The sequence below is a fragment of the Balaenoptera musculus genome, chromosome 19 (assembly GCF_009873245.2).
Source record: "Balaenoptera musculus isolate JJ_BM4_2016_0621 chromosome 19, mBalMus1.pri.v3, whole genome shotgun sequence".
Taxonomy (NCBI): domain Eukaryota; kingdom Metazoa; phylum Chordata; class Mammalia; order Artiodactyla; family Balaenopteridae; genus Balaenoptera; species Balaenoptera musculus.
In genome coordinates this window covers 7,334,746-7,347,490 of record NC_045803.1, presented here as the reverse complement: position 1 = coordinate 7,347,490, position 12,745 = coordinate 7,334,746, and the positions used below count along the sequence as shown (strand labels likewise).

The window sequence follows — 12,745 nt, the reverse complement described above, 5'->3', positions numbered from 1 at the left end:
GGCAGCCGATCTCTTCATTCATTCATTCAGTACATATTTCCTGCCAGGGGCGTATTTCAGCTGGGGGCTGGTGCAGTGGTAACCGGAGCCATGGGTGGGCTGGAGGAGGGAGGGAGGCAGGGAGCACCCCACAGTGTGTGCTGGGCTTCTCCTCTGGGTGGTGGGGACCAAAGAGCCGAGGTTCCCACCTCCCGGAAGCTCCCAGCTAGAGACAGGGCCCAGGCCTTGCCTCAGCCCCCTGGGCCTGGAGCCCCAGGCTGGGGAGACTCTGCCCTTCCAGCCGGGAGGGACCTTGCCCAGGAAAGTGAGGGCAGGCAGCTCAACTCTCTGGGACCCTCCTGACCTGTCCTGCCTTCTCCCTTCCAGGTAAGAGCAAGGAGGCGGAGATTAAGAGAATCAACAAGGAACTGGCCAACATCCGCTCCAAGTTCAAGGGTATGCTGGGGGCCCAGGCTCCTGGGTCTGTGGGAGGAGCGGGCTGTGTGCTGGGGCTGGGATACCTGGGACTTGTAGGTATGATCCTTCCTCATTTTTGCCTCCCCTTTCTTCCTTCCTCTGGCCCCAGGGGACAAAGCCTTGGACGGCTACAGCAAGAAAAAGTATGTGTGTAAACTGCTCTTCATTTTCCTGCTCGGCCATGACATCGACTTTGGGCACATGGAGGCCGTGAACCTGCTGAGCTCCAACAAGTACACGGAGAAGCAGATAGTGAGTCTGAGGGGGGAGGGGCGGGGGGTCTGGATCCTGGGTCTGAGGGGGGAGGGGCCAGGGGTCTGGACTCCTGGGTCTGAGGAAGGAGGGGCCGGAAGTGCAGACTCCAGGATTGAGGGTTGGGGTCTAGGGCCAGTTAGCCACAAGGCTCCAAGCCCCCCACCTCCCTCCCCAACCCAGGGTTACCTGTTCATCTCGGTGCTGGTGAACTCCAACTCGGAGCTGATCCGGCTCATCAACAACGCCATCAAGAACGACCTGGCCAGCCGCAACCCCACCTTCATGTGCCTGGCCCTGCACTGCATCGCCAATGTGGGCAGCCGTGAGATGGGCGAGGCCTTTGCCGCTGACATCCCTCGCATCTTGGTGGCTGGGTGAGGCATTGGGGACCCAGGTTGGGGGATGGGGTAGACAAGACCCAACCCAGTTTGAGGGTCAGAGAGGCTCTGTCACCTGCCCAAGGTCTCCCAGCCAGGCTTGGCACCGCCGTGATTCCAGTGGCAGCCCCATGGTTGTCTCTCGTCATCTCACCAAAGTGACTCGACCGTGTAAGGCAGCTTCCCAACAAAGCCAGTGGGATGTCTATCTGATTGACCTTTAACATCTAGTAAAGAAGAGGTGATAACCTTAAGTTATGTCGGTGACAGCCCTCCAGAACTTCTGCCTCTTCTCCATTCATTCATTCAACAAACATCTATTGAGCATATATGTGCGAGGCGCCATGCTGGTTGCTGGGGACGTAGCCATGACCAGAAATGGACATGGTCTTCCTCCTCCCAGCGTTCACGGTCTAGCGTGGGGGATAAGCATCGATTGAATAATTTCAGGATGAAACATATATTTCCTCTCAGAACCATGCTGTGGGGTGCAGAAGCCCATAGGGCACGTAGTAGACATGCCTGACCTAGCCTGGGGGATCAGGGAGGGCTTCTCAGAGGAAGTGGGATCAGGCTGAGACCTGGGTGAGGAGGAGGAGTTGGCTGTGGAAAAGGGAAAGGCGTGAAGGGTGGTGGATCAGCCTGTGTGATCTTTCAGCAAACACTTCTTGAGCACCTGCAATGGGCTGGGCACTGTTCCGGGCGTGGGAAGGCAGGAGGGAGCAGCGGAGACAGTCATGCCCATCCTCGGGGAGCTTACACCTCGGGGGGAATCCAAAGAGCAAACACATAGGCAAAGAAGTGAGTTGAGTTCGGATAGTGACAATTCCTCTGAAGAAAACAAAACAGGGCAGTGGGGGGCAGCAGAGATGGTGGGGAAGGCTACTTAAGTCAGACTCATCAGGGAGGGTCTCATCAGGGATGGTGGGGAAGGCTACTTAAGTCAGACTCATCAGGAAAGGTGACATGTAATTTGAGACTGGAGTGATGAGGAGAAGACAGTCATTCAGAAATGTTGGAAGGTATCACCTCATACCGGTCAGAATGGCCATCACCAAAAAATCTACAAACAATAAGTGCTGAAGAGGGTGTGGAGAAAAGGGAACCCTCTTGCACTGTTGGTGGGAATGTAAATTGATACAGCCACTATGGAGAACAGTATGGCGGTTCCTTAAAGAACTAAAAATAAAACTACCATATGACCCAGCAATCCCACTACTGGGCATATACCCTATGCCCAGAAAACCATAATTCAAAAAGGGTCATGTACCACAATGTTCACTGCAGCACTATTTACAATAGCCAGGATATGGAAGCAACCTAAGTGTCCATCGACAGATGAATGGATAAAGAACATGTGGCACATATATACAATGGAATATCACTCAGCCATAAAAAGAAATGAAACTGAGTTATTTGTAGTGAGGTGGATGGACTTAGAGTCTGTCCTACAGAGTGAAGTAAGTCAGAAAGAGAAAAACAAATACCATATGCTAACACATATATATGGAATCTAAAAAAAAAAAAAAAATGGGTCTGAAGAACCTAGGGACGGGACAGGAATAAAGACGCAGACGCAGAGAATGGACTTGAGGACACGGGGAGGGGGAAGGGTAAGCTGGGACGAAGTGAGAGAGTGACATTGACATATATACACTACCAAATGTAAAATAGATAGCTAGTGGGAAGCAGCCGCATAGCACAGGGAGATCAGCTCGGTGCTTTGTGACCACCTAGAAGGGTGGGATAGGGAGGGTGGGAGGGAGACGCAAGAGGGAGGGGATATAGGGATATATGTATACGTATATCTGGTTCACTTTGTTATACAGCAGCAACTAACACAACAATGTAGAGCAATTATACTCCAATAAAGATGTTTTAAAAAAAAAAGGTTGGAGTAGTGCTCCAACTAAAAGGAGCAGCAAGTGCAAAGGCCCTGAGGTAGGCGTGAGCTTTGTACATTCAAGGAACCAAGAGATAGTGTCTCTGGCTTGACTGTGGTGAACAAGTGAGAGAATAGGGGGAGTATGGATTTATTCTAATTGAAATTGGGAGGCAATAGGTGTGTTTTGAGCAGGTAAATGACATGCTTGGCTTTGTTATTTTATTTTATTTTATTTATTTATTTATTATTTATTTATTTATTTTTTATTTTTGGCTGAGTTGGGTTTTTGTTGCTGCACATGGGCTTTCTCTAGTTGCGGCGAGCAGGGACTACCCTTCGTTGCAGGGCTCGGGCTTCTCATTGTTGTGGCTTCTCTTGTTGCAGAGCATGGGCTCTAGGCACATGGGCTCAGTAGTTGTGGCTCGCGGGCTCTAAAGTGCAGGCTCAGTAGTTGTGGCGCACGGGCTTATAGTTGCTCTGCAGCATGTGGGATCTTCCTGGACCAGGGCTCTAACCCGTGTCCCCTGCATTGGCAGGTGGGTTCTTAACCACTGTGCCACCAGGGAAGCCCCTGTATTTTTTTTTTTTTTTTTTCTGGCTACTTTATTTTTTATTTATTTATTTATTTATTTATGAAGCCCCTGTATTTTTAAAAGATCACTCAACCTGGTGTGGGAAAAAGTAGGACTTGTATTTCTGGCAGCTTGTGGGCTAGATTCCTGCCTGAGGGTCTCCCCAAAACCCAGTTATCAATGTGGGTTAAAAGAGGAAAGGAAATATTTTTCAATGTATTCATGAGCTAGCAAGAAAATAAGGAGGCACACAGGCCACAAGCCGAGAGGAGCCTGACACCCAGGGAGATGAGCAGAGTGCCTAAGCTGGATTTTGCTCAGGGCATTTGCTGACCTGGATGAACTTAGGTATTGGTTTTGGGGCCCTGTAGCCTCTGGGAACAGAAGACAAGCTGGTTCAAGCAGGGGCTCCAGAGGCCACACTTCAAAGTGAGGGTGACCTAGAAATAAATCCCCTTAGGGTCTATAAGCAAAATTATCCTTTTTGAACTTTGGCGTGGAACAGCCCACACACTGGTGTTCAGTCCGATTTTCCCCTTCCTGGGTCATCCGTAGAACCTTAAGCCAAACTTTAGCTTAAGTGACACAAACTGCTAGTACCCCAGTGCCTGACAGAAGTAAACAAGTCTTTTTGGGAGAAACCCACTTTCATCATAGGCCTCAATGATTTCCACAGATGAAGCTCCAAGTTACATGAGTAGCTCACAGTCGAAAATCACTAAACACAAGACGCAAGGCACCATGAGGGAGAACCAGCAGAAAGAAAATGGAAAATAACAGTTGGATTGGAGTTTTCATACAGAATGTAAGATGAGTATGCTTAATATGTTTCAAGAAAAAAGAGAACAATTTAAAAATGGAATGAAGTGTAAGCATTGTTTAAAAAGAAATGGACAACATTTAAATTAAAAAAAAAATTAAGTGGTCTAGTTTAGCAGCAGAGTAGACAGAACCAAAGCAAGGATTGTAAATAGGCAGAAGAACTGGAGAAATTAATCAGAGTGCAGCCCAGAGAAACAAAGAGACAGAAAAATTTTAAAGAGAGGTTAAGAGTCAAGGGAGATAAAATCTAACAACACTGTTTAGAGTTCTAGAAAAAGAGAAGGGAGAGAATCGTAACAGATGCAGTGTTTGAACAGATTATAGCTAAGAATATATCAGAACCAATGAAAGAACATGATCCTTAGATTCAAGTAGCCTAGAGACTGTCGGGGGCGCCAAGCATGGTAGCAGGGAGACCATTGAGATGTCTGTTGCCGTCCTGGGCAGAGCTGACGGTGGCTGGGACCAAGGTTGTTGCAGAAAATAGTTACTAGAGCTGTATGTTTTGGAAGGAAAGACCACAGTACCGATTGTATATGGTGTAAGAGAGAGAGAGGAGTGAAGTTGAACAGGTGGATGAATGATGAAGGAGGGAGTGGGGGAGAACCAAGTGAAGGAGGGGGAGGATCCAGAGTTGGGTTTGGCCATGTTGAATCTGAGATGCCTAGTAGACAAAGTAAAAACAGATAAGTAGGGACTTCCCTGATGGTGCAGTGGTTAAGAATCCACCTGCCAATGCAGGGGACACGGGTTCGAGCCCTGGTCCGGGAAGATCCCACATGCTGCAGAGCAGCTAACCCCGTGCACCACAACTACTGAGCCCGTGCTCTAGAGCCTGTGCGCCACAACTACTGAAGCCTGCACGCCTAGAGCCCGTGCTCTGCAACGAGAGAAACCACCGCAATGAGAAGCCCGCCCACCGCAACAAAGAGTAGCCCCCGCTCAACGCAACCAGAGAAAAGCCCGCGTGCAGCGATGAAGACCCAGTGCAGCCAAAAATAAATGAATTGATTAATTTAAAAAAAAAAAGTAAAACTAATTTCATTTTTTTTTTTTTAATTTTTGGTTGCACCGTGTGGCACGCAGGATCTTAGTTTCCCCACCAGGCATCAAACCTGTGCCCCCTGCAGTGGAAGCTCAGGGTCCTAACCACTGGACTGCCAGGGGAATTCCCCATCTAATTTTAATATTTTAATCTCACCTGATCCATCCAGAATCATTTTGACATCAACATACACATTATCCAATATTTTTTGCGTTAAGTCTTTGAAACCACTGTGTAATTTACACACATGGCATCTCAGTCTGGACTCACTCCATTCAAGTGCTCGGTAGCTTTGTGTCGCTGGAGGCCATCAGATGGGACAGCGCAGGGTGGATGGTAATTAAAGCCACAGCCGGATGAGGTCCCTCAGGCAGGATGTGACCAGAGAAGAGAAGAGACCAAAGGCTGAGGGCTGGGGTGATCCAGCGTGTGGAAGTCTGGCCAGGGAGAGGGAGGAAAATGCAGAATGGGCTGTGGCGCGGAGCTTGGAGAAGAAACTTTCACGGAGGAGGGAGTGGTCAGCCATGGTGAATGCTGCTGACAGTTTCTTTAAGATCAGGACAGGCAGCTGGCATTGGCTTGGGTGAGTCAGGTGGCCAGTCACCCTGATTGGGGAGAACTTGGCACCTCTGAGGGCTGAGAAAGAAGCCAGTGTGACAAACATATATGAGCACAGGTGATGTCCCCGTTTCACACAAGGGGCCCCGCCCTGCCAAAGTCACAGGCCACGCTGGGCTTGTCTGACTATAGGCTGGGCTCTCAGCACTGGAAACTTGACCTTGACAGTGACTGGGGCACAGAGGAACTGTTTTTATGTTTTTGTTGTTTTGTTTTGTTTTGTTCTGGTTTGGGCTGCACCGCGTGGCTTGTGGATATTCCCCGGCCGGGGACTGAACCTGGGCCACGGCAGTGAAAGCCCAGAATCCTAACCACTAGGCCACCAGGGGAACTCTGGGTTACTGTTTTTTTAGGTAGTTTTTTTTTTTTTTAATTTGAGGTAAAATTCACATAACATAAAGCTCACCATTTTAAGCACTTTGAAGTGTACAGTTCGGTGGTCTTTAGGCCATTCGCAGTGTTGTTCAAGCATCCCCACTACCTAATTGCAGAACATTTCCATCACCCGAAAAAGAAGCCCTGTGCCCATCAGCAGTCATTCCCCAGACCTTCTCTCCCCAGCCCCAGGCAATCTCTAATATGCTCTCTGTCTCTAAAGATTTGCCTATTCTGGACATTTCAGATAAATGGAATCACACAGTATGCGGCCTTTGTGTCTGGCTTTTCTCTTGGCATAATGTTTTTGAGGTTCATCCCTGTTGTAGTATGTGTCAGGGCTTCATTCCTTTTTTATGAGCCAATAAGAACATTCCACTGTATGGATGGACCACAATTTATTTCTCCGTTCGTCACCAAGGTTCCACCTTTCGGCTGTGATGAATAATGCACGCATTTGTGTGAACTCTGTTTTCGGTTCTGTTGCGGAGCTGCCTGGGCATGAAATTGCTGGGTCATAATGTATTACGCCTTGTTTCAAAAAAAAAAAAAAAGAAAGAAAGAAAGAAAACAACTGCGGTTGAATTTCCCCTTCGGGTCCCTCATATCATCTCTCCATCTGGACTTCCTCCCGGTGCCCTGAGTCTGGTGGTGCTTATTCCAATGTACGTTTTGTCCTTTTACACCCAGGCACACCCCCCTATATTATGTAGCTTTCAACTTTACCTACGAAGTATCACAATCTCTGTGTAACTTAACCAAGTTGGTCAATCGCTCTTATTCTTTTTTTTTTTTTTAATATTTATTTACTTATTTAATTTATTTGGCTGCATTGGGTCTTAGTTGCAGCACGCGGGATCATCGTTGCGGCACGCGGGGTCTTTCGTTGCAGCACGCGGGTTTCTCTCTAGTTGTGGTGCGCGGGCTCAGTTGCTGCATGGGCCCAGTTGCCCCACGGCATGTAGGATCCTAGTTCCCTGGCCAGGGATCGAACCCGCGTCCCCTGCATTGGAAGACGGATTCTCAACCACTGGACCACCAGGGAAGTCCCCACTCTTATTCTTTTATTTGGGATTCTCCTGGATGTTTCCTTACCTGTCACGGAGACGATAATAGAATCCACCTCCTCAGAGGGCTGTCCTGAGGATTAAACGTGTTAATATGTAGAAGCTCTTAGAGCCTGGGCCAGAGGCAAGCCTCATGGGGTGTGAGCTATGATGATGATGGTGGAAAGACCACCATTCATGGAGCTCCGCTGTGGGCAGACCTTCTGCTGGTTTCTGGTTTTAATATGATCTTTCCTATGCCATGACCTTGAGCACGTGTGTGTGCCTTTCCCCAGGGCAGGTGTCTGGGAGCAGAATTGCTGGTCTAGGTCTGCATCCCTTACAGAAGCTACCTGACCAGGGGCAGCCCAGCTCCTTTTCTGACGGCCTGTGTCCGTGTCTACCCGTGGCCACGGCATCCGAGGGCTCCCGTCTCCCCAGCCTGGCCGACACACACGAGTCTGCCTAGCTGACGGGAGAAAACGGAGCTGCCATGTCCACGCAATTCAGGTTTCTCCTGCACGTCCAGTAAAACATCTTTTCACCTGGCCTTTGACTCCTGCAGTTTCACCCACCCTTCCTGGGACCCTCCCCTGTGCTTCTGTTGGGTCCTTTCTGGGAAAACGTCACTGTAAGGCCCAGTCTGGGCGGTCGAGACAACTCCTAGGACCCATTCTGTGCTTGAGGCCGCGATACCGAGGTTCACTTCTTCACCCCCAGTCTGTGGGGGTCCTCATTTTCCCCAGGAGGAAATTGCCAGTCAGAGAGGGTCAATGCCTTATCCCCAAATCACTCCCCACAAGCTGGCGTGTCTGACCCCAGAGACCGGGGAGTGCCTTCTAGAACACTGTTAACGCTTCACACTCTTTGTGATGCTGGGACCTGGGTACTGACCGGGCCATGAACTCAGCGCTCTGGGATGGGACACTGCTGGCTGCCAGGCTCTGTGCTAACCCAGTGCCTGTTCAGTCTCCTGTGGCCACTGTAACCCACGACCACAAGTTAGGGGCTTAAAACACACATTGATTCTCCCACAGTTCTGGAGGTCAGAAGTCCACAGTGAGGCTCACTGGGCTGAAATCAAGGTGTCAGCAGGACTGGTGCCCTCTGGAGGCTCTCGGAGAGAATCTGTTTCCAGGTCTTTTCCAGCTTCTAGAGGCCGCCTGCATCCCGTGGCTCATGGCCCCTTCCATCTTTAATCAGCAGGGTAGCATCTTCTCTCTGATCTCTGTATCTGTCCTTGCATCTCTCTGACTCTGATCCTCCTCCTTCTCTCTTCTACGGACCTTGTGATTACATTTAGGGCTCACCTGGGTAATCCAGGATCATCTCAGGATCCCTGATTTCATCATATCTGCAAAGTCCCCTTTGAATGTAAGGGAACACATTCACAGGGTCTGGACATTAGGATGTGGACGTGTCGGGGGTGGGGGGCATTATTCAGCCCACCACAGTGTTTGACAGGCTTCCTCTCCTCTGAAGAGGGGAGTAGGGTTCCCATTTTATGAAGGACATTATGGAGGCTCAGAGAGGGAAGGGCACTTGCCAGAGGCCACGCAGCCCCATGGGTCCAGGGCCCCACTGGGTGTCTCGTTAGCATTTCAATTTCGTATCTGTTCGGTATCAAACTTGGGTCCCACTCAGCGCCCCACCCGCCATCTTGCCCCAGGTCCCCACGCAACAAATGGTCTCACCACTTGCCAGGTCCCTCAGGTCAGAAACTTGAGGGTCACCTTGTCCCCTCTTCTGTCCGCACCACCTCATAGTAAAAATGTATCAGAACAGAGCCACTTCTCACCTGCACGGCTGCAGCGGGGTCTGAAGCACTGTCATCTCCTGTCATCTCCTGCCTGGACTATTGCTGTCACCTCCCGCCCCCACCCCAGCCTCCCACAGTCTCTTCTCCACACAGCAGCAGAGGGACCTTTTAAAAACATAAGTCAGATCTGGGGACAGTGGTCCATAGTAGTACCTGTTTTCTCAGTTTGTTGTGGAGATAAAATGAATGAGCCAGTGCCTGTACCAGGGCCGAGCAGATCGGAAGGGCCCTGGGTGGTAGCTTTTACCGCTGTCGCCTTAGTATCATAGCTTCCCTGCTTGTCACCTGCAGCGGCTCCATCTCCTGCTGGGTAAAAGCATAGTCCTCGCCGTGGCCTGCAAGGCCCCGCATGGTCTGGCCCTCAGCCCCCGCTCTGTCCTGTCTCCAGCCACACAAGACTCCTCCAAGCTCCTTCCACACACAGGCCTGCCTGCCTCGAGGCCTCCACAGCCTCTTCTCTCTGCTGGGAACATTCTGTGCAGATTTTTAGTCTTTTCTCTCAGTTTTCTGTTAACCTGGCGCCTTGTTAGTGAGACCTTCATCCAAAATAGCATCCCCAGGGACTTCCCTGGTGGTGCAGTGGTTAAGAATCCGCCTGCCAATGTAAGGGACACGGATTCGAGCCCTGGTCTGGGAAGATCCCACATGCTGCGGAGCAACTAAGCCCGCGCGCCACAACTACTGAGCCTGAGCTCTGGAGCCCTCGAGCCACAACTACTGAGCCCACGTGCTGCAACTACCGAAGCCCGCGCACCTAGAGCCAGTGCTCCGCAAGAAAAGAAGCCACCGCAATGAGAAGCCTGTGCACCGCAACAAAGAGTAGCCCCCGCTCGCCACAACTAGAGAAAGCCTGCGCGCAGCAACGAAGACCCAACGCAGCCAAAAAATTAATTAATTAATTAAAATAAAAAGTTAAAAAAACAAAAACAAAAACCCAGAGTGCCTGCCCTAGTTTGCTCTGTAGCACTGAACCTGGACAGTATCTGTTGTAGGATGCCGGCTGCCCTGGTGAGAATGTAAGCTCTGTGAGGACACACTGTTTTTGTTTTTTTTTTAAAGAAAGAACAACTTTATCTGATACTCTGTGGATTATTTATTTATTTATTTATTTATTTATTTTGGCGGCATCAAGTCTTAGTTGCAGTATGCGGGATCTTTCGTTGCAGTGCGCAGACTCTTCGTTGCGGCGCAAGGGCTTCTCTCTAGTTGTGACACATGGGTTCCAGAGCACGTGGGCTTAGTAGTTGCAGCGTGGGATCTTAGTTCCCCAAGCAGGGATCGAACCCATATACCCTGCATTGGAAGGCGGATTCTTAACCACTGGACAACCAGGGAAGTCCCTGTGAGGACACACTTTGGACCAGTTTGTCCACCACTCTGTCCACAGAGCCGACAGCAGTGCCTGGCTCCCAGTAGGCGCTCAATAAGTGAACGGTAACTGAATGAAGGTGCAGAGCCACGCTTGACATTTTGCTCGGCCCTGCCCATGACCCCATGAGGTTACTGGGATGCAACCCATTTTGCAGATGAAGAAACTGAGGCCCGATGGGCAGTGAGGGCAGCGCCAGATGGGTTCCTGGGTCTGCCGGGCTTTTTCCGCCTCTTGTTGGACACCCTTCCTGGGAGGAGCGAGAGAGGAGGGGGGAGGTGTGCAGGGCCGTGGTCACGCTGACCCCCCACTCCCACCCCACATTGTGTCCCGGCAGGGACAGCATGGACAGCGTGAAGCAGAGTGCGGCCCTGTGCCTGCTGCGGCTCTACAAGGCCTCGCCCGACCTGGTGCCCATGGGCGAGTGGACGGCCCGCGTGGTGCACCTGCTCAACGACCAGCACATGGTGAGACCCCTGCCTGGTGCCCAGGGACCCTGGACCACTGCCCCCAAGACCCACCGCCCTTGGCAGCCAGCTGATGCCTGGGGCCCCCCACCTCTGCCCTGCTTCCCACCTGGATGCCTGGGGACCCCTCCTCTGCCCTGATTCTTACCTGAATGCCCAGGGCCCCCCACTTCTGTCACTGACACCCACCTGGATGCCCGGGGATCCTGTCCAGTGTCCCCAACACCCATCACTCACCCAGCCCCTCAGAAAGATCCCAGCCTCTGTTTCCGACACCCAGAGATTCCCCCATCGCCTGCCCAACCAGCGCAGAGACACTGACCTCTGTCGCTACCCCCAGTGCTCCAGTCCCTCATGGTCCCCAAGCCGTGAAACAGCCACCAGGACACCTGTACATACCCAAGCGCACCCCTCAGGCCACCCCAGCCCCAAGTACTCCTGCGCCTCTACTCTCAGAACCACAGCCTGGACACTTGTCCCCAGTCTGACCCTCCCCCGAGGGCCCTAACCTGCCACTCGTCTGCCCCTACAGGGCGTGGTCACAGCCGCTGTCAGCCTCATCACCTGTCTCTGCAAGAAGAACCCAGATGACTTCAAGACATGCATCTCCCTGGCCGTGTCTCGCCTGAGCCGGGTGGGTGTGGTATCAGTGCCAGCTGCGGTGTCCCTGTCCCCTGAGCACCTCTTTGGTCCTCACTGTCCCAGAGAGGCCATCTCGCTCAGTGGTTAAGGACTCAGGCTCAGAGCTGGGTTCATCCCAGCTCCGTCACTTCCTGGCTGTGTGGCCCTAGGCAAGTGGCTTCACCCCTCTGGGCCTCGTTTGCCTCATGTGTTCAAAGGGGATTATTCCAGTGCCTGCCTCACAGCATAGCTGCTGTGAATTAATCTGTATAAAGAGCACAGGGCCGGGCACACGATGAGCACCCAGGAAGTGAGGTTGCTCTCCTGTCTCCCTCTCACCCCCCTCTCTTCTTCCTGCTTCTCCTGCTTTTCCTTCCCTCCTTTTCTGCTCCTCTCACCACCTTCGCCCCTGTCCTGGGAACATGCCTTGAGGCCTCCTGTGGGCCCAGCTCTGTGCGGGCTGACACTTGGGGACACGGATGAGTCAGACCCGAGCCTGCCCTCAAGGAGCTCCCTGTCCTGTTGAGGGGAGGGATGTACAGCAGGGCCAACTCAGGCACAGATTATCATAAAAGGGGCAGTGTGTGCAGTCGTGGAGGTAGCAAGGACATTGCAGGCCCCCCAAAGGAGGCACTTCACCCAGCCTAGAAGTCCGGGAAGGCTTCCTGGTGGAGGTGATCCTTGCCTGAGTTGAGACTTGGAATAAATATAAATGTTTCCTGAGCAGGTCAAGAGAGGCCTGTGTTCTCAACCAAAGAGAACAACACACCAGCTTATTCATTCGTATTTTCATTCATTCACCACGCATCCGAATTCTCTCATGGGCCAGGCTTGGTGGGGGAGACACAGACAGTGACAGCGGGGGCGGGGCACCTACTGTCATGGAGGTGGCTCAGAGCAGGATGGGGCTTGCTTCCTGGAGAAGGGGTTTTCAAGGTGGCGTAGGAGTTTGCCGTGAGGAAAAAAAGTTGCCTGCTCTTTTACTAATTCCCCCACCTCTTCCCTGATCCCTTCTCGT

At 51.5% G+C, this 12,745-nt stretch overlaps 1 protein-coding gene across 2 annotated transcripts in view; it reads left to right on the top strand.

Annotated features, from left to right (window-relative positions):
• Positions 1–12,745, top strand: part of AP2A1 (adaptor related protein complex 2 subunit alpha 1) — a 37,728-nt gene that overhangs the window by 14,532 nt on the left and 10,451 nt on the right. For both annotated transcript variants that reach the window (XM_036833821.1, XM_036833819.1), the window contains exons 2-6: positions 367–435; positions 566–708; positions 892–1,085; positions 10,977–11,106; positions 11,639–11,740. In XM_036833821.1, coding sequence (XP_036689716.1) covers positions 367–435; positions 566–708; positions 892–1,085; positions 10,977–11,106; positions 11,639–11,740 — 638 coding nt within the window. The remainder of the gene's footprint in view (positions 1–366; positions 436–565; positions 709–891; positions 1,086–10,976; positions 11,107–11,638; positions 11,741–12,745) is intronic.